General features: G+C 52.6%; 1 protein-coding gene across 1 annotated transcript in view; it reads left to right on the top strand.

The window, feature by feature from the left end:
* Nucleotides 1-2,142: 2,142 nt before the first annotated feature.
* The window catches only part of LOC144948058 (sterile alpha motif domain-containing protein 9-like), a 50,226-nt gene continuing 29,962 nt past the window's right edge, over nucleotides 2,143-22,406 (top strand). The window contains exons 1-3 of the mRNA XM_078877489.1: nucleotides 2,143-2,607; nucleotides 3,825-3,930; nucleotides 4,409-4,564. Coding sequence (XP_078733615.1) covers nucleotides 2,143-2,607; nucleotides 3,825-3,930; nucleotides 4,409-4,564 — 727 coding nt within the window. The remainder of the gene's footprint in view (nucleotides 2,608-3,824; nucleotides 3,931-4,408; nucleotides 4,565-22,406) is intronic.

Here is a 22,406-nt window from a genome sequence, read left to right as displayed (position 1 = left end):
TGACAGCAGAGGCTGCCGGCGCTCAAGGAGTGTTCCGCTTCAGAAGGCGACTGGGCCGCCTTCCAGCGCAGGTTCACCACAAGCGCTAAAATGTCGGGGTGGTCAGAAGAGGTGGCACTTCAGGCTTACCATCGGCACTCGACGATGAAGCGCTGGCGGCCTTCCTCACTGTGCCGCCTGCAGATCGCGCCACCCTGCAGCAAGCGCTTCAGCAGCGACCATCCGCCACCGCGTCGTGGATAGACGGCGCAGGGAGCACGAAACCCCCCTTGCCTACCAGAGCTCCCTGCTAAAGTTGGCGAAGGCAGCGTACCCCAAGATGGGGGAGGAGCGAATTGATACCCTCGTCATGGAGAAGATGCTCGCGTTGGCGATGGACCTCCGATCTACCATACATACCATCGAATCTCTTCTTCCAACGCCATGCCACTCCACGGGTACTCCCTTGCTAGTCACTGTCTACGCGTTGAGAATCCCTGTGTATTGTCTATATAGACGAATGTGTCTCCTTGCTAGTCACTGTACTCCTTTTAAATACTGTAGCTGTGTAGTGCCTGAGTAGTTACGTGTACTCGCATGATTATCGCTGTGTACGCCTTGTTAATCCCTGTGGAGTTTCTATGTAGTCCCGTGTACTCCCTTTCTAATCGCTGTGCGCCCCTTGCTATTCCTCATATGTTCTATATAGACACAAGTACTGCCCTGAAGCCGCTGTGTACGCCTTGTTAATCCCTGTGTAGTCTCTATGTAGATGCGTTTGCTCCTTTGCTACTTCCGAGCTGTCTACTCCTGGTTAATCCCCGTGTAATTATTATCATTAAATAATAATAAGATTGCATGCATATGGTGCTACACATTGCATGGGTGTGAGCATCGTGGTGCTTGTCAGGGTGGATTTTTTTCTAGAGCCCTCAACTCACCAACGGGTGGTTGAGAGTCCTCATCCGGGTCAAGGTGTTGACTCATCACCCTCCAAGGTCGATAAAATCGCTATCACGTGGTAGAAAGCCAACAGTAGTCGTCTTTGGATAGACTGTCCATGGCAATGATGTGAGATTCCCGCTGCTGCTACTCACAGTTGCTGGTGCTGAGGAGCAGCACTGAGATTCAGCAAGAAGATCCCGACTATTTCGTATCAATTTGTGCTTTCGTGTTATTGCATTAACACAGAAGCTTCAGTTGGACCCAAACAATAATTTCAAGTGACCGCACAACTTAGCGATATGAGGTCACTTGCCACGGAGTGAGCTTGGATACAGTAGACAGATAAATTTATGTCTTTGCCCAGCTAAAATTGACTGAGTAAAGGACATTTCTGTAATGCGGACCTTTTCAGATGTTTAAACCAGTGACAAGGTTCACATTACACATTTTCCATGTCTAATTGTGTGATTTATTTTCCTTTGCAGTACGCTTTGTCAGTCCATGCTACGGCCTCCGGGACGCCAGCGGCCACGTAGCGGGCCGGAGGCTTCCTCCCAGCGCACCGCCTGTTAGCGGCGCGCGGGAGCGGGAGAGGTTGAGAGAGAGGAGACGCGAGTAACCACCAGCCGTGCGGAACGGAGTGCAGAGAGAGAGAGATTGGCGCTGTCCAGCTGTGGAAAGAAATAATAAAGACGAAAACACAAGCCCAGATCGTTGTCGCAGTGGTTTATTTCATTGGCGTCAGAAGTGACTCTTGAACTTGGACAAATCGGTCACTGCTACGTTGTCCAAGCATCTCAAGAAAAGGAACCCACCTGCACCGTCCTCGGACGAAGATGATGATCCGCTCAGCCAGGAGTTGGCGGACCCGGTTGCCGCGACCGCGCCTGGGTCGACCAAGGGACCATGTAAGGACGTAGACGTCGAGCCGTCTTCGTCTCCGGCCGCGGAGGATGGTTGGAAGCGGCTGGCGGAGCAAATCGATTCTTTCCAAGCCGTTCTTCTGAACCTCGTCACGCTGGTCGCCTCGTCTACGGCCTCGGGACCGGCGCGGGAAATGCCCTCGATTGGGAAGGTGCTGGGCTCCCGTCCGGGGGTCGCTGAGGAACGGGCCCGCCATCGCGCCCGCGTCGGGCACCACGTGGCGCAAAACCGCCATTTTTTGGTGCGGCCGCGAGCGCACGACCCGATGCTGCCATTTTCTCCGAGCAGCGTGGCATGCGCCCGGGGGAGGCGGCGTCGGCCGGGGACGGGAGCGTTCGGCGGCGCAATCGCCTACCCAACATTAAAGAATTCTCCTCGGGCGACGACTGGAACGCCTTTACCTGCCGATTCGAATCCGTTATCCTCTCAGTGAAGTGGACGGAGGACGAAGCGCTGGAGGCCTTGCCCACGTTGCTGGACGATGTTTCGTTGGCGGTGTTCCGGTCTATTCTCTCAGGGAGGAAGAAAACACTACGGGATGCATTCGCTGAGATGGCGGAAATCTACGAACCATCATGTGACGCGCAGAGAAAATTCATGCATCGGCGCCGGGGAGTCAACGATTCTCCACTCGCGTATCGAAGCGCACTTGTGGTGCTCGCGATGGCCGCTTACCCTGACTCCACGGCTGACCTGCTCGACCCCTTGATTCTAACCAAGATGCTGGAGTTGTCTAAAGAAATGGACATCTCACTACCGGTGTGCGGCCACGAGCCGTTGAAAGGATCGTGGCGTATGGTAGCAGGGTTCTCTCTCCGGCAGAGACTCGTTACTGTGTTACGCGCAGGAAGCTTCTGGCGATCGTGCATTTCGTTTGCCAATATCGGCCTTATTTGTATGGTAGGAAATTTCTTGTACGCACCGACCACGCTGCTCTGCAATACTCGTTAAAGATTGAACAACAATCGAGCCAGCTTTCACGTTGGCTCGAAACGTTGCAGGAGTTCTCGTTTGAGATACACTACCGTAAGGATACTCACCATGGAAATGCGGACGCGCTCTCCAGATTGCCCGGGGGCTCCTCTTGTACGTGCGCGTCCGGCACTAACCGGTGCACGATTCTTCCTCGGGCCCCTCAGCCGGTCATGTCCGCGGGGGTGGACTCCGTGGAATGCTCCGCGGAACGCGCGGAGCCATGGCCAGCCGACGCTGTGTTGAACCTGCCACGGTCGGTGTGAATACGTGAGCAGCTATTGTATGACTCACTGGTTTCGTTACGGTCCCGGGCTAACGGGCCCAGGGGGGCCCCGGGCATGGACGGAGTCCGCCAGGCTGCCTTTCGTGGGGGCCTATTAATGTGGCAAGATGACATGCTGGGCCATTGGTGCCTGGTGGTTCCCGTTACGCTTCGACAGGAACTGTTTCGGACACTGCACGCTGACAAGTTGTTTCAACTCGGCATGCAGAAAACACTTTTCACAATGCAAAGGGATTATTTTTGGCCTGGCATGACGGCTGATGTCGCCAGGGCCATCCAGACGTGTTCTGAATGTGCTCGGAGAAAACCCCCACGCTCGAAATATATTCCACCCTTGCAATAAATTAAGGTTACTCGAATTAATGAGCTTGTAGCTCTTGATATCCTCGGGCGGTTTCCTCCTTCCGCCAGGGGCAACAAATTTCTGTTGGTAGGGGTGGAGTATTTTTCGCCGATGGCTTGGGCCTTGCCCGATCAATCGGCGGCATCCATTGCGGATGCATTCGTGAACAGTTATGTGATGGACAAGGGGGCTCCGGAACGGCTACTCACTGACCAAGGCCAAAATTTCTCTACAAAATTGTTGCGTGACGTGTGTGATGCCTTGGGCACTAAGAAGATACGCACGTCTCCCTACCAGCTGCAAACGGACGGAATGGTGGAACGGTTCAACCGTACCTTGTCTGCCATGCTTTGTCACACGGTGCACGAAAAACAGGCCGATTGGGACCTTCACGTTCCTAGCGTACTGTCCGCCTACCGTATGACCCCGCACGCCTCCACGGGTTACTCACCGTTCTTCCTCATGATACGGTCGGGAAAAGGTACCGCCGATTGATGTGCAACTAGGGATGCCCGCTAAGGAACCTGCGCTAAGCTTGCCAGAACATGTCCGCGATTCAATTCGCCGGGTCACGGAAGCGCGGGAAGCGGCGAGACTTGCTACGGCGAGGACCCAGGCCCGTAACGAGCGGTGTGCTCGTCGATCATGACGTGAGATGCCATGGGTCGTGGGCCACCGGGCCTGGATCCACTGTCCCCAGGTACCGGTGGGTACCTCTCCCAAATTACATAGGCCATGGCAGGGGCCTGTTGAGTTGATCGAGGTACGGAGCCCTCAATGTGTACGTATTCAGTCGGGTTCGTGCCGCTGGTTCGTCCACACTTCGCGGTTAAAACCTTTCTTTGCACCGCGCGTTGCTCCCTCATCCCCATTAACTACCCTGCCGGGGTCTGATGCACCCGATGGGCCGCCGGGGTTGCGGGTTGATCCCCAGAAGGGGTCTGGTTTGCCTTCCACAGTCCCCCAGACACTGAACGCTCCGGATGCTGCGGATGATCCTGCTCCGGCGGGATCTTCTTCCGCCAAGTCGGACGCTCCACGCCCCATTCTCCCGTCTCCTGCGACATCGGGACCGGTGGCGCGTCGCCCTGCGGCGGGGGATGGCCCTGCGTCACGTACACGCTCGAAATCTGTTCCCTTTTGTTAATAACTGTTATACTTTCTTGCATTACGTGTTCATATGCATCTTATCGAATCTGTTGTGAGTTAATTGTGTTCTAACTGCCCTTGCCTTGTGCGCTTGTGGGGCGCCTTTTTATTGTTCTTGTTGTTGCATTGTCTTCATGCTCTACGGCTCTCGTATTGTTGTTGCTTGTTTTAGCCGGGACGGCTAGTCCTGTTACACCGGGGGGTGGGGGGGGGTGATGTAATACGAGAGTTTACCGATGAGCGCCGATCAGTGGATAGGCTCCGCCGCTTGGGCCATCACCCAATGAGAGGGATGGGCCGAGGTTAGGGGCGGAGCTCAAAAGGCTGGGGGGAAGTAACCATCTAGATGGTTCGTGAGGGGGCGTGGCTGTAGGCGGGGATTGGTGACGTAGGCCAGGGCATATAAGGGGAAGCGGAAGAGAGCTCGAGGTCAGTGTGTGGAGTCACGAGAGCGGGACCACGTCGCTCGCCTCCAGGACGCCAGCGGCCACGTAGCGGGCCGGAGGCTTCCTCCCAGCGCACCGCCTGTTAGCGGCGCGCGGGAGCAGGAGAGGTTGAGAGAGAGGAGACGCGAGTAACCACCAGCCGTGCGGAACGGAGTGCAGCCATGCCAGAGAGAGAGAGAGCGGCGCTGTCCAGCTATGGAAATAATTAATAAAGACAAAGACACAAGCCCAGATAGTCGCCGCAGTGGTTTATTTCATTTGCATCGGGATTTGCCTCCCAGGAATCTCCTTTCTACGCCTGATGTTACCGGATCTCACAATCTAAGCAGCGTCGAGCCTGGTTCGCGCTCGGAATGGGTGACCACGGCGCTTACCTGCAGTTTTGAATGAGGGACGGCAAGGGTTGTGAAGTGCAGTACTAAGAAAACTCCAAATACAGACCTGATCCACGAACTGGATTGAGTCTGTGGATTGATTCATCTGTGCAGAGCTTTGAGATGTTCCCCTCATCTGCGTGGGGTTTCGCCATGTCACATGCAGTGCCCATGGGTACTTAACTGGGTAACTCCTTTATTGCCTGCCAGTACATTCTGCAGGGGGCATTCATAATGCATTATATGCTTCGAGTCTCTGCAAGGAAACCAAACGTACAGGTAACATTTGGGGCTTTGAGATAGTCGCGGTGTTTGCTCGCGGGTTCCGCACAAACCCAGCCCACACAGCCACCCTACAGTCCAACCAGACACAGGAGAATTCCTCCTATTTCACGGCCCTATTACCCATGGCAACTGTAGGGTCCGCGAAATATCCTTATCCGTTGCCCGATGTGGGTGGGTGCGGTTCTGCTGCTCACGGCCAACACCAGTGACGAAAATGTGGACCGGTCATGGGCCTCCCCAAGGTCGACTCTAACATTGCCATTAGGGAGACAAAGGTGGTGGGGCCTGGTGTACCGTGTCGGCCCTAATAGGTGTTTGCTAACATCACTTTATAGCAAAGTCTGTTAAGGCTATATGGGGGATCTTTGTCTTCGTGTGTCTCTACATCCGTCTCTGTTGCTTACACGGAGATACAGACTGACATGTATTTGAAGCAGATACGTGTTCCTTCTGCTTATCACCTGCCATTTCTTCGCAAAAAAATGAGCTGCTTGACAAATCTACCATATTACCCGCAGAGTTAACCGCGGGTACCAGAGGTTACGCACTTCAGTATTCGCAATTTTTTCAAGGATAAGAGGAGTACTGTGGAAAATCCGTCCTATTATTCAAGGGTTATTCCGCGAATTGTTACCCCGTGCATAAGAGGTATAAAATCGCGGATAACCCCACAGAAAATATAAACTGCAATATTGCTTCTTCATATCACTGCGGATGAGAGCTGTTCTCGTGTACATAACATAAACTAATCCTAAAATCACTACCATTTAATCAATCCAGCCTACCTGCTGATAAGACACTTTGTCCAGAGTTTGCTTGCATTGGTCAAAGTTGCTAAAATTATGTATCCTTAGAAGGCCGTGGGGCCAATGGTTTATATTTAAAAAAACATTTGGAGAGAGCGATCAATCTGAAATAAACATTTGGAACAACCAACACTTAGTATCTCGGTCAAATTTTCTTATTTTTTTAGATGCATCCAAATCAGGAACAAATATCTGGGGGGTACGGATACATAGCTGTATCATCTCCCTTATGTAACTGTGTACAGGTGTGTGGGTTCAGACACACTGTGTAGCTGCTGATAGCCTACAAACAATTGGGAGAGACGCTCCGATCAGATCAACATGACTGATTTATTTCAGAATATATTGGAGGGTTTTTGTGTTTGCCAATGCAGGACGTGAACCTATTCAACACGATGCCGGAGTGCGCACAAGCCTGTGTTATTTACAACACCACGCTGGGTCTGAGGGTCAAAGTAATGCGTTACAAACAGTCCCCTTATCGGGAAGCCGGTGTGCAGGTAAGTTAGAGACTTTCCGACAGTCGCAGTGTTGCTACCTCGCCTGTTCCTGAGAAGCCCAGCCCACACAGCCGCCCTGCCAGTCCGAGCAGATACAGCACAGTGCGTGTGGGCATGACCACCCCCTTATTAATCTGACGAAACGTGTGTGCAGTAGAGACACACAGCATCGCTCTTTGAACTTCCGTATGTACCTGCATATACAGTGAGGGAAAAAAGTATTTGATCCCCTGCTGATTTTGTACGTTTGCCCACTGACAAAGAAATGATCAGTCTATAATTGTAATGGTAGGTTTATTTGAACAGTGAGAGACAGAATAACAACAAAATCCAGAAAAACGCATGTCAAAAATTTTATAAATTGATTTGCATTTTAATGAGGGAAATAAGTATTTGACCCCTCTGCAAAACATGACTTAGTACTTGGTGGCAAAACCCTTGTTGGCAATCACAGAGGTCAGACGTTTCTTGTAGTTGGCCACCAGGTTTGCACACATCTCAGGAAGGGTTTTGTCCCACTCCTCTTTGCAGATCTACTCCAGTCATTAAGGTTTCGAGGCTGACGTTTGGCAACTCGAACCTTCAGCTCCCTCCACAGATTTTCTATGGGATTAAGGTCTGGAGACTGGCTAGGCCACTCCAGGACCTTAATGTGCTTGTTCTTGAGCCACTCCTTTGTTGCCTTGGCCGTGTGTTTTGGGTCATTGTCATGCTGCAATACCCATCCACGACCCATTTTCAATGCCCTGGCTAAGGGAAGGAGGTTCTCACCCAAGATTTGACGATACATGGCCCCGTCCATCGTCCCTTTGATGCGGTGAAGTTGTCCTGTCCCCTTAGCAGAAAAACACCCCCCAAAGCATAATGTTTCCACCTCCATGTTTGACGGTGGGGATGGTGTTCTTGGGGTCATAGGCAGCATTCCTCCTCCTCCAAACACGGCGAGTTGAGTTGATGCCAAAGAGCTCCATTTTGGTCTCATCTGACCACAACACTTTCTCCCAGTTGTCCTCTGAATCATTCAGATGTTCATTGGCAAACTTCAGACGGGCATGTATATATGCTTTCTTGAGCAGGGGGACCTTGCGGGCGCTGCAGGATTTCAGTCCTTCACGGCGTAGTGTGTTACCAACTGTTTTCTTAGTGACTAAAGTCCCAGCTGCAATGAGATCATTGACAAGATCCTCCCGTGTAGTTCTGGGCTGATTCCTCACCGTTCTCATGATCATTGCAACTCCACGAGGTGAGATCTTGCATGGAGCCCCAGGCCGAGGGAGATTGACAGTTCTTTTGTGTTTCTTCCATTTGCGAATAATCTCACCAACTGTTGTCACCTTCTCACCAAGCTGCTTGGCAATGGTCTTGTAGCCCATTCCAGTCTTGTGTAGGTCTACAATCTTGTCCCTGACATCCTTGGAGAGCTCTTTGGTCTTGGCCATGGTGGAGAATTTGTAATCTGATTGATTTCTTCTGTGAACAGGTGTCTTTTATACAGGTGTAATGCGAGCAAGGATTGAGGGGGGCGGAGTCTGGGTCACGTGAGGAGAGGGAGCAGTTAGGGTCACGTGGGGGAGATAATTTAGGGAGAGGAACCGGAAGGGATCGGAGAGTTAAGACGGAGTGAAAACGGGAGGAGGCCACGCTGGGCAGTACTGGGAGGGTGGCGGGATCGCCACGTGTTGGGAGACCTCGGCACCGTCGGCCATCGGTGTCCGGGCGCAGGGGGGCTAGCGGGCTGTGGAAGGCTGGCCGTGAGCGAGGAGGAGCGGAGCAGCAGTGTGGCTGCAGAGCGGAGCAGCAGTGTGGCTGCAGAGCGGAGCAGCAGTGTGGCTGCAGAGCGGAGCAGCAGTGTGGCTGCAGAGCGGAGCAGCAGGATGACTGCAGGGCGGAGCAGCAGTGTGGCTGCAGAGCGGAGCAGCAGTGTGGCTGCAGAGCGGAGCAGCATGGTGGCTGCAGGGCGGAGCAGCAGTGTGGCTGCAGAGTGCTCGACGGAGGAGACGCGGGCCTGAGCGAGGACGCCGTGGGAGCGAGAATTACACGAACCCAAATAAAGGACAACGGAGATCGACACTGTGAAAGAGTCCTTTATTACACAGGTAGAAGCTGAGATTAGGAGCACTCCCTTTAAGAGTGTGCTCCTAATCTCAGCTCGTTACCTGTATAAAAGACATCTGGGAGCCAGAAATCTTTCTGATTGAGAGGGGGTCAAATACTTATTTCCCTCATAAAAATGCAAATCAATTTATAACATTTTTGACATGCGTTTTTCTGGATTTTGTTGTTGTTATTCTGTCTCTCACTGTTCAAATAAACCTACCATTAAAATTATAGACTGATCATTTCTTTGTCAGTGGGCAAACGTACAAAATCAGCGGGGCATAAAATACTTTTTTCCCTCACTGTAGGTGTATGGGTACTAGGGTGTACAGGAACATAGTGTAGCTCTGTGTACTCTCTAATATACCTGCGTATAGGTGTATGGGTACTAGAACCCAGGCACAGCGGTGAGTTATACACCCTATGCAAAAGCATTATGCCACTGCTGACAGCACTCATCTTAAAGGTTTGAGGCAAGAAATGCTGCAGTTTCTGTCACGGCGAGTATAACGTTACCCGGCTGTCGACTTCATACCTACGCATGTAATTTCAACAATATCCGTCTAACCTATGGCGGAGGTGTTTAAAATATTAGAAATATAAAAAAGAGTGAACGCATCATGTAGCCTGTACATGATGCATGGTGGAAAATTATTTGTTTATTCCCAAAGAATGTCGTGCCGCTCCCCACCCACCCTCCACCCCAGCTACGTATTTCGCGCAAGGCGATAGCAGAGGGAGGTGCGGGAGGGAAATAGAGGAGGAAGAAATGGAGAGGAATGGAGAGGAGTGTGGAGATAGTGAAAGGGCGTAAAACGGAGAGGAGAGAGAGGCAAAGCGACAAGCAGTGGGAGTGAGGATTAGGGAGAGGCAAGAGACATTGAGATGGGAACGGGAGAGGTGGGAATGACAAGAGCGAGGGTGAGAGGTGAGTAAGAAGGAGAAAGGTAGGAGAAAGAGAGAGCGAGATAGTGAGCGAGAGAGTGAGCGAGAGGTGGGGGTTTACATAAAACAAAGTTATTATTAAAAAAAAAATAGGAAATGATGAACGAAGCAAAGTTTCGACTACACCGAGCATCTTCTTGTTTCCACTGATCGTAAAAAAGGAGAAAGAGAGCGGGGAGAAAAGTGGTGACAGTGGAGGGAGGAAAATAATTTAGGAGAGGTAGAAGAGGGGCAGGAGAAGAGAGAATCTGATTGATCCAGAGACAACGTGAGACATCTATATACATTGTGAATTACAGTACAGGGAAGGCACGTGAACGGTGGAGTGAGATGTGGTTCTATGTAAAAATCAAAGTTTTGCTGGCTAGCTGGCTAGGAGGGACGTACAGACGGTCACCTCCAAAAGACGTTGGGGTTGCTAGTTAAATATGGGTTCTGGGGCCCATCAAGTGAGGACATGTTCGATAATTCATAGGGCAAGTACCAGGTACCATGTTGACATAGTCATGGATTCATCAGGAAGGAAGCTTTGATAAGAGAAGTGGCAAGGCTTCTGGAGATTGGGGCAATTTCAGAAGTTCCAGGGGAAGAGAGGGGCTTGGGATCCTACTTGAGGTTCTTTACGGTCCTCAAGGGATCAGGCAGCACAGGGAGAATTTTGACCTTTGGTGATTGAACAAATATTTGTCATTTTTCATCTGGATAATAGTCTGGAAGAACATTGTAGAAAAAGATTGTGCTTCTGCGCATTTTATTTACCAATAACATTTAAAATAAAATAAAACTTCACCCAAATATTATAATTTGCAATGTTTATTTTATTGTGAATGACAATCGCTTGAGTCTAGTCTTTAATATACTGCCTTATATATTTTATCGACAATTTGGGCCGTTGCATTGGCAATATTAATGGAGTTATGGGCAAGGACTAGTCTACGATATGGTCTCAACATCAATTGACAACCAGGTTACTTTGGATGTGCTATGAGATATAAGTTGAGAACTTTTAATATAAGGTCTCTCAGGTTATTGGCTCCATAATGTGCACAGTCAGTCGTGCACCTAGTGCTGGAACACAACTCGTTTTCTCAGCACACATCCCCGTTCAGCATATGGTGTATTACAGACACACGTGAGAGGGTGAGGATAGGGGCCCACCACAGTCCACATACAACACCAAGGAGATCAGTGACATTTCTTCACCCCGTGATGTCGTGTTATTACCTCTCCACCTAATGCCCTTGTGACAAATGTGGACTTTGTCATGTGGGTTTACTTTAAATGAGTTGTTAAATGTTTGACGCGTTTAGGGTATGTGGCAAGTGCACTTTCCACACGAATGTTGTAAAGTTTGAGTGGTCATACAGGGCTAAAGAGGATGTATTCATTGCTGTGATGTTGCTATCTCGAGTTAATCCATCACGCGGTTTATCTGCAAATCCATCTTTATGCATTGATGATAACGTGCCTGTTCAATATGTATTTGGTTATTTTCGTAATTCATTTGAGTAGAGTTCCATTTCCTAATGTGTTTTATTATGTAGCTACACACAATGGTATTTGATTATAAGTAGTCTGTCCCAGAATAGAATTAATAGTATGTATGTGGTCGATGGGAAAGAAACATTTCCTGAACTCAGTTTGTAAAATTTAGGTCAACAGAGAAATACATCTGGAAAACAATTCGAGTTTGAATACCTAGGACAGTTATTGAAAATTTGATCTCATGCTGAAAACTGAGAAAGCATGGAGATAGGCATTTAAAATAATAAATGAATGAGGAGACAGGAAGTGGACCATGTGTATTCGAGAAAATAAGAACATTGCGTGGATTGGGTAGGACAAATCAGTGGAAGGAATGCTGGCTGGTGGCCGAAACTAATTATGGAGTGGTAACGAAAGGGGGGAAAATGCATGAAAATACGTCCATCGTGGAGATGGTGCAAGGATATTGCATCGTGTGCAGGACCTAAATGGATTGTTGTATTGGAAGACCATGAGAGATGGTCACGGATTAGGGAGGCCTTCATTCAGCTGTGATCATGCATGACTGATGACTCATCTTGAAATCATAATAATAATTTTAGCTTGGTGACTGTCTCACACGCAACAGCTCTGGTGCTCTAGTCTTGCCTTGTAGCCCTGTTTCCTGTATCCTACCATTGCTTTGTCGTGGTACAGGAGCAGGCTGAGATGGTAAACGTTGATGTGAATAAATACACATAAATAATAGCCCAGATCTGTCCGTCTGTCAATCTGTGACTGTAATTAACGCCCCCGGATTGGTTGAAGTGCGTCACGTGACTACGAGCTGCCCACTTCGTGTTGTGTTGCACCCCGCACCTCGGAGGCCCGAGAAGCAGCAACATGACGGCCACAGCGCCGGAGACGCAGCCACGGAAAGCTGACGGTCGATCCACTCACACACGGCTCACTCACTCACACAGCTCACTCACTCGCACACAATTGCATGCACCTCAGAGGAGACGGGTGAGTGAGAGTGAGGCAGAGCCGTGCTCCGTCCACTGCTGCCCTGAGGGACCCCGTGCTCTCCACTGCTGGCTTGAGCGAGCCGCGCTCTCTCCACCAGAGGTGTGGACTCGAGTCATGTGACTTGGACTCGAGTCAGACTCGAGTCATGAATTTGATGACTTGCGACTCGACTTGGACTTGCATAACAATGACTTTGTCCCACCTATGAGATGTGGACTCGAGTCATGTGACTTGGACTCGAGTCAGACTCGAGTCATGAATTTGATGACTTGCGACTCGACTTGGACTTGCATAACAATGACTTTGTCCCACCTCTGCTCTCCACTGCTGCCCTGAGGGAGAGCCGTGCTCTGTCCATTACATTAGTACTCGAGTTTTTTTGGTGCTTAAATCCACTGCTGGATGAAGGCCCACCGCACGTTGTGTGAGTGGATCGTAAGGATTTACTTGACCAGTCTGTTGGGGGCCGCCGCAGGCGCCTTAGGCGCCCCCCAACAACCTCGTAATTGTAGAAACATTGAGTCATGAAAGCAGTCGTCATCACGCAAGCTATCAACCAATGCGCTGTCAAGGACAATGCTGCCACCTGCATTCTGTTGCCCTAAGTCTGGTCTTACAAGGTGAGGGATCGGATATGGAAGCCGGTAGCATGGTCTGACAAAACGTACTGCAAAGGAAAATAAATCACACAATTAGACATGGGAAATGTGTAATGTGAACCTTACCACTGGTTTAAACATTTCAAAATGTCCACATTACAGCAATGCCCTTTACTCAGTCAATTTTAGCTGGGCATAGATAGGAATTGATCTGTCTACTGTATCCAAGCGCTCTCCGTGGCAAGTGACCTCGTTGTGTGCCGGTGGCATGGTCTAGATTTGCCAACTTTGCAGGGTTTCCCACAGGTTGCACCTTTCGGGCTGCAGGTGGCAATAAAGCCTCCTTCTGCCAAAACTTGGCAGGACCCTGCTGAGAAAGAGTCATGAGACTCATTGAGGTTTTTCTGGGTAAACAATCATAACAATTAAATGAAGTTACTGCGAGGTCTTTAGTGTAGGACATGAAACCCCTGTGGCGAGTTTCTGTTTGAAGAGTGTGATTTTCATGCGTCAAAGTACTCATGTTAAATTCACAAACCATTTTGGAGTGTGACCATTTAAAACAAACAGCTGCGAGAGAGAGAGAGCTAATTTAGCGTCTAGAGAACGCCCAGTTACCCACACGCAGCATCGCATGCTTCGCTTATTCACGAGTGGTAGAAGGCTCGGCTGTGGGCCACGGTCACAGGACGTCCCTCACAAGTGGAAGCTTGCCAGCTCAAGCCCCAGCTGGGCGGGTCAACGCATTTCGGTTCAGGACCCATAAAATTACTACCACGTTGCGGGAATCGAACAGTAGTAAACCCATTGAGAGGCTGATTCTCCGCCATGGGAACGTGGAATTTCTAGAACCGCCACATGACCACTCCGTTGCTCGAATGAGCAGGGATACACTTTGGTTTGACAATGACCCTGACCAACCCCATCCCTAGAATCATGAATGTGAGTCAGCTTTGTCACTGCTCTCAATGAGATGAGTGCGGCATTGATTACATCAGTCAGTCAAGTGTATCAACCGCAGCAGCGAAGTGAATGCGTGTAGACATCCCCGGCTGTGGTGAATGTGACTGTGCTGCTAAGAGTAAAGGAAATTGATAGAGGACATTGTGCATGTGGAATGACGACTTGACACACTTGTCTTGAGATGGTTTCTTTTATTGAGGAGATACATTCCTTCGAACAGGCGGAAACCCCACCAACAGCCCCGAGTCCCCTGCGCATCTCCCTAAAATACAGACAGAGGCCACGCCCCCATTTACACATTTTCTCGCTGGCTCTAAACGCTCGCTCCACCATCACACTCTACCGTCGTCTTTAGTCACCTGGCCACGCTTCTATTTTCGACCATTCCCATAACCACCAGTCCCTTCGTACTGCAAGCTGACACCACTGTCATTACCTCCCATAGTCACTAGTCCCTTTGCACTAGAGGCTGTCTCCCCTGTCATTACCTCCCGTGGCCACTAGTCCACTCACACCGCAGGTTGACTCTACTGTCATTACACATGTGAAGTATTGGAAAATGACGGCAGGAAACTCCTTGACGGGAACACACTTCTTTTATTAAATCTTGACTTGTAACAATACAACGCGTGGCCTCTCTTCTTCACAATGCGCTTCTCTTGACTCTGGATTCTGTGCTGCCGGCTCTCTGTGCCTCGTGTAGACTCCGCGCCTCGGCTACACTCCTCTCTCGCCTCGTGTAGACTCTGCGCCTCTGCTACACTCTCCACTCGCCTCGTGTAGACTTTGCATCTCTCTCTCTGGCTACACCGTATGCATACTCGGCTCGTGCAGACCTTTCTCTCTCGCTGGCTACACCGTATGCATACTCGGCTCGTGCAGACCGTTCTCTCTCGCTGGCTACACACTACACATTACTCAGCTCGTGTAGACCGTTCTATCTCGCTGGCTACACACTACACATTACTCAGCTCGTGTAGACCGTTCTATCTCGCTGGCTACACACTACACATTACTCAGCTCGTGTAGACCGTTCTATCTCGCTGGCTACACACTATACATTACTCAGCTCGTGTAGACCGTTCTATCTCGCTGGCTACACACTTATACCTTACTCTCCTCTACTCTCCATTACTCTCCTCTCCGGGCTCTATCTCTGCACCTTCCTCTTCATTCTTAGATGGTTCCACTTCTGCCCCTGCTCCTCTGTGCATCACCTTATATACCCCTTCTTCCCGGGAGACGGAGCGGATGCGGACCTCAACGTCGGCACCGCTCCTCAGTTACCCAATCCCCACGCGCTATCCCTACGATCCGGTTCCGCTCAGCGCGTGTTTCCACTCCCCGACCAATCACACCGCGCTGCTACCCGATCACTCCCTCTGCGCGCGTCACCGGCACACAGCCAATCAGCAGCACTACCCCCACCCGCGCACTGACGCCTGCTCCTCCCCGTCAGCGCGCGTCACCACACACACACCCGTACATACGCGCTGGCACACGACATATACACCCAGCGCGTATCACCACTACATCACCCCCTCCCACATAGCTCGCAGCCGGCCCGGCTGCTAACAACAACCAACCGCGACGATAAAACGACAACCAACAAAAAAAAACCCCGTAACCCCCCGAGTGTGCCCCGTAACATAACACAACAACAACAACAACAAGAATAACTATGTACAGATTGACAATGAACCCGAAAAGTCAACAATAACACGATACGAGCAAATTCGAAACGAACGCGCCCCACGTCCCTGCGACTACACGCAGTGACGAGGCGCTCCAACTGCCCCGATTCCTCACGAGGCAGGTCATGCAAAGTAGCACGACCTGGCGCGAGTCCGTCTGGCTGGTCCATCGTATGGGGCGGGACACTGACGACCGTCCGGCGGTTCCGGCTGCTCCAGACGGCGCGGAACGGGCCTGAAAGGGCCGGCCCCGCCGCGGAGATCCGGCCGCCGGTGATCGGCAGCTGTCAGTTCCGAGACACCTGGGAGCAGATCAGGCGAAAATACGTGTGGATCAGGCAGAGACATTTCCCCCTCTGGGTCGCCGGTCACGTCACACGCCCGGCCATCACGACACAAGGGGAGGCCATATGGAGGCGAGAACGGTTTCAGTCGGGAGGGGTGAACGTACCACCGGCGCTTTCCCCACTTTATCTGAACGCACTGGGGCCGTGCAACGCGCACGACCTCCACGGGTCCCCTCCACGGTCTCAACAATTTAGGCGACGTAGCCAAGGGTGCCTGAGGGCAATGCAGCCAGGCCCTGTCACCTGGTTTCCATTCGTGCATGGACACCTTCCGTGCCCGCAACCGTTCATTAGCAATTTGGCGAGCCCGCGAATTAAGCCGCGCGGCCTCCCTCGCCTCTGTCAGCTTGTGAATATTAAACTTAATATGTTCTGCCAAATTAGAATTAGTTCGTGGAGCGGACAGGCCAAGTTGCGTTTCTATTGGCGGGTCAGCTTCCCGACCGTACATCAAATAGAATGGGGAAAACCCCGTAGCTGCATGGGGGGCCATTCTATACGCGGCAAGGACTCCCGGGACCTGCAGGTCCCAATCTACATGTGCCTCGCACACCTGCTGGCACAGCATGGAAGTCAAGGTTTTGTGGAGTCTCTCCACCATCCCGTCAGTCTGCGGGTGGTACGGGGAGGTACGCACCTTCTTGGTACCCAACAGATCGCACACCTCTTGCAACAATTTACTCGAAAATTTTTTACCTTGGTCGGCCAGCAGGCGTTCGGGAGCCCCCTTGTCCAGGACATAGCCCTGGACGAAGGCATCCGTCACAGCCGCTGCCGACTGGTTAGCGAGAGGCCACGCCATAGGCCATCGGGTAAAGTATTCGACCCCCACTAACAAATATTTATTCCCTCTCGGCGTGACTGGGAAGGGCCCCAAAATATCGAGTGCAACGAGCTCGTTGGTACGCGAGACCTGAATAGATTGCAGCGGTGGATTAGCTGCCACGGCCGGTGGTTTACGCCTGGCGCACTCAACGCACCCCTTCAGAATATGCACCACATCACTTCCCATTCCCGGCCAGTAATAGTCACGCTGAAGCAGGGCAAGCGTCTTGTTAACTCCCAAGTGCAAGAGGCGTTCGTGTGCCGCCAAGACAACCCTCCCCCTCACAGCGGAAGGCACCACGAGTGCGTTCCGCCGGGACAAACTGTCCCATTTCAATAACACGCCCCGCTCAAGTACATAGGAGCCGGTACGCTCCTGGTCCCCCTCGGGACCCCCAACCTTGCGGCGCAATGCTAGCAGCGAGCTGTCCGCCATCTGGAGGCGGCCCCATTCGCTGAGCGACAGCGAGAGCAGCGAGTCCCGACCCTGAGAGGCAGTGGAATCATCCCTGATCGGTGCGCCCGCTGTCGCAGCCAGTGCCCCCATCTCCCCCGCAAGCGTCGGTTTACAGCGCGCCGATCCCGACAAACACGCGCATTCATCACAAGGCAACAACCGCGACAAGCAATCGGCATTCGTGTGTCGCAACCCTTTACGGTACGTAGTCGTAAACTGATAGTCCTGGAGGACTTCCAACCAACGCGACAACTGGCCCGAGGGCTGGGCGACCCTCAATGAATACTGTAGCGCCGCGTGGTCCGTTCGGACTGTAAAGTGACGACCATAAAGATATGGCCTAAACTGCTGCACAAAAAAAACAATGGCAAGCAGCTCGCGACGGGTGACACAGTAGCGCTGCTCCGCCGGAGACAACACCCTACTACCGTAGGCGACAACTCTTTCGACACCCCCAACGACTTGGGATAGCACCCCCCCAATGCCCGTGTTGCTAGCATCCGTGTCCAGCAAAAAGGGACTGGCAAAATCGGGATAACACAAGGGTGGGGCACCCACCAAGGCGTCCCGGAGGGAGCGAAACGCGGCCTCCTCCTCCGGTCCCCATTTGAACTTCACTCCCTTCGCCGTTAGAGCGTGCAAGGGTTTTGCAATAGTGGCGAAGTGCTCAACGAACCGCCGATAATAAGAAGCAAACCCGATGAAACTACGCACGTCGGAAACGGACGTAGGTGTCGGCCACGAACCGACACAATCCGTCTTCGCGGGATCGGTGGAGATCCCCGAAGAATCGACAATGTGACCCAAGTATCTAACGGACCTACGAAGGAGGTGACATTTGGCCGGTTTAAATTTCAACTTAGCCGATCGCATTCGCAAGAACACCCCTCTCAATCGCCGGAGGTGTTCCTCAAACGTTTTACTGAAAACAATGACATCGTCCATATAAATCAAGCATGTATCCCACTGCAAGCCCGACAAAACCAGCTCCATAAGTCGCTGAAACGTCGCTGGAGAGGAGTGAAGTCCCATGGGTAACCGGTTAAACTGGAACAGCCCCCCTGGAGTCCGAAATGCTGTCTTAGGTTTCGACTCTTCGTCGAGCGGCAACTGCCAAAACCCCGATAACAAATCAAGAGTCGAAAAATATCGCGCACCAGACAATGCATCGAGGGACTCATCCATCCTGGGGAGCGGATACGCGTCAGCCACAGAGATCTTATTCAGGCGACGGAAATCAACGCAGAATCGCAGGGACCCGTCCTGCTTCTTAACCAGCACAATAGGCGCTCCCCACGGGCTAGAGGAGGGCGAAATAATATCGGCTTCTAGCATATCGTTAACAGCCGACTGAACATGTTCCTTCTCCACGGGACTCAGTCGGAAGGGATTTAGCCTGACCGGCGCCGCATCGCCCGTTTCAATGTGATGGTGCAACAAATCCGTGCACCCAATGTCATACTTATGTTTACTGAATACATCAGAGAATTCAATGAGCAACTCGCGCAGCGCACCCAACTGCGCCGCCGACAAATCGTCCGAGGCGGCACATAACGAATGGACCCACTCAAGGTCTTCCCTTGGCTCAACGTTCCGCGCGGGGCTCGAGCCCACCTGCGCAACCAACCCATCATCCCCAGGGACCTGCGCCGCGTGAGCCAGCACGGTGCCCTGCGGAATGACAAGACCCCCGACAGCCTTGTTAGAAGGACCCAAAAGCATACTCTGTCCCGAAGCCTCCCTCACCCATGGTTTCCGCAACCGGAGGGGAATCAACATCTGTGAACCCGGGGGCACTTGCACTGTCTGCGTCGCCACCGCTTGTATCGTAGCGCACGCCGTCCGAATGTCAGTAGGGCCCGTCAAAAATGAAATCCGGCGACCCGATGGCAGTTCAATGCATCGTTGATCGATAAGAATTTTAATGGGCATTTTAGCCAAAAAGTCAGTGCCCAAAAGACACGGAACTGCCAAAGAAGACGAAACGAAAACGGGTCCCGACAATTTGATATCTCCAATGCAAATGGACGCCCTAACCTGACCGATAATGCCCAACGATCCCCCATTAGCGGCGTAAAATGGCACATCCACTGGAAGCAGCGGACGACATTGGACCGGAAGAATATTATAAATGAGGTCCGATATAATAGTTGCCGATGCCCCCGTGTCCACTAACACCCTAACCTCAACCCCATCAATAGATCCCGTAACAACGGACGAACCCGCCGAAGCAGCCACAATTCTATGCCCCAATTCCGCCCATTCAATGTCTCCCTGGTCCCGGCCGAACCCCCCTCACCGAACCGAATCCCCGAACCTTAACCGGCCCTCCTCCGCCGCAACGCGGCGTCCCATGTGTGCCGAATAAACAGGCCGAGCGTGTGAGGTGCCGCGACTTGCCGGGGATTGTAGAGATGACTTGGGCTCTCGGTCGTCGTCCAGCCGAGCTCCCATGGCGCGCTGCCGCGGAGCGCGGCACCCGGACGCCACGTGGCCCCGGAGGCCGCAGTTATAGCACGTGACGAGGGTCGGAGTAGATCTTGGTTGCTCCGACTTTCGGCCCGATCGCAGAGGCGACCGGGCCCCCGGCCTCCAGTCCCCTGGTCGTCCCGTGGCGAACGCCTCCTCTCGTGGGCTGACGACTTGGGGTTCGGCGACCACCAAACCCGGGGCTGCGACGACAGCAGCGTTGCAACCAGCGCCTTGCTTCCGTTGTAGGGCCTCGTGCGCTTGAATACACGTGGCGACTCTCAAAGAAGAAATATCAATCTCGTCAGCTGTGTTGATAGGGACCCCCAGGTCCTGCGCCAACTTGAGCAGCTGCTCCAAAACCATCGCGTCTTGGCCCTCCTCGTCCATCCGAGGGAACGCAGCATCAGCAAGAGCCAGCAACGCCGTGCGATAGGCCAGCGCGGTCTCCGTGGCTGCTTTCCGTCTTGCGTAGAACTGATGGCGGCACGTAGAGGGAGGCCCGTAGACCCTGGCCAACAAACCCAGCGCATCCTTCAGCGTGGAGCGGTCCGACTTCCGTGCAGCCCTGAAGGCCGCGAGCGCATCGTCGTCCAGCATGGCGGGCAATGCCCGCAGCGCCGTAGCATCGGACCACGCTGACATCTCTTGATGCGCCAAAAACCTCCGCTGAAATTGGCCCCAGTCTCCGCCTTCCGCCTTGAAGGCTGACAACGTGGGCAGGCGCTGTTGAAAAATGAAGTCATCCGCCTCGTGGTTCCTCTCCGCCTGTCCGTCGGTGTCTAAGATGGCGGCTCCAGCAGCAGACGTAAGATGGCGGACCCCCTCGCGCGCTGATGACGTCGATGCGCGCGCTTGGGAACCCACCACCACGTGGCGCTCGCCGTTCCCGCCAAAAGTAGGCCCAGGCGCAATGGCGGGAATCCCCCATTCGTTTTGGCGGGAATCTGCGGGGCGACCTTGTAAAATGTCCCCCACCGTCCCCGCTCCTCCCGACGAGCTGATCTCCGCCAAGATGGACGCGGCGGCGAGCAGCAGCTCCGCCAGTCGGGAGTGCGCCTCACGAAGCCCGGCGTCTGTCCCCGGTCGCTCGGCCGGCGCCGTCGACGGACCCTGCAGCGTGGGCAAGTCCTCTTCCTCACCCCCCGCCACCAGCGGCCCCGAGTCGTCCAGGTCTTCCTCGCGGTCAATCCCGTGGGTCCTACGGGTCTTCCTCGTCTCCATACTTGGAAGCCCGTTTCACTTCTGACGCCAGATGAAGTATTAGAAAATGACGGCAGGAAACTCCTTGACGGGAACACACTTCTTTTATTAAATCTTGACTTGTAACAATACAACGCGTGGCCTCTCTTCTTCACAATGCGCTTCTCTTGACTCTGGATTCTGTGCTGCCGGCTCTCTGTGCCTCGTGTAGACTCCGCGCCTCGGCTACACTCCTCTCTCGCCTCGTGTAGACTCTGCGCCTCTGCTACACTCTCCACTCGCCTCGTGTAGACTTTGCATCTCTCTCTCTGGCTACACCGTATGCATACTCGGCTCGTGCAGACCTTTCTCTCTCGCTGGCTACACCGTATGCATACTCGGCTCGTGCAGACCGTTCTCTCTCGCTGGCTACACACTACACATTACTCAGCTCGTGTAGACCGTTCTATCTCGCTGGCTACACACTACACATTACTCAGCTCGTGTAGACCGTTCTATCTCGCTGGCTACACACTACACATTACTCAGCTCGTGTAGACCGTTCTATCTCGCTGGCTACACACTATACATTACTCAGCTCGTGTAGACCGTTCTATCTCGCTGGCTACACACTTATACCTTACTCTCCTCTACTCTCCATTACTCTCCTCTCCGGGCTCTATCTCTGCACCTTCCTCTTCATTCTTAGATGGTTCCACTTCTGCCCCTGCTCCTCTGTGCATCACCTTATATACCCCTTCTTCCCGGGAGACGGAGCGGATGCGGACCTCAACGTCGGCACCGCTCCTCAGTTACCCAATCCCCACGCGCTATCCCTACGATCCGGTTCCGCTCAGCGCGTGTTTCCACTCCCCGACCAATCACACCGCGCTGCTACCCGATCACTCCCTCTGCGCGCGTCACCGGCACACAGCCAATCAGCAGCACTACCCCCACCCGCGCACTGACGCCTGCTCCTCCCCGTCAGCGCGCGTCACCACACACACACCCGTACATACGCGCTGGCACACGACATATACACCCAGCGCGTATCACCACTACACATGTACAGCCGTTTTGTCAGTCCACTTGCTGGTAGATGACCATCCCAAGCTGTGCACATTGTGGGGGTTACCACGCTGGTTAGCGCGATTTCACGGGCAATGTATATTTATAACAGAACTTAATTGGAATACAAAACAATTAATGGAAACCCGGGATACAAAGGGGCTTAGGGGGACAATGCCCCCATCCTGAACATCAGTGCCCCCCATTCATAGCTCCTTGGGTTGGCTGGCGAGCCACTGAACTTCACGTTATGAGGTT

This window comes from Lampetra fluviatilis, chromosome 3 (genome assembly GCF_964198595.1).
Source record: "Lampetra fluviatilis chromosome 3, kcLamFluv1.1, whole genome shotgun sequence".
Classification (NCBI taxonomy): Eukaryota; Metazoa; Chordata; class Hyperoartia; order Petromyzontiformes; family Petromyzontidae; genus Lampetra; species Lampetra fluviatilis.
This window is presented reverse-complemented; position numbering and strand designations above follow the sequence as displayed.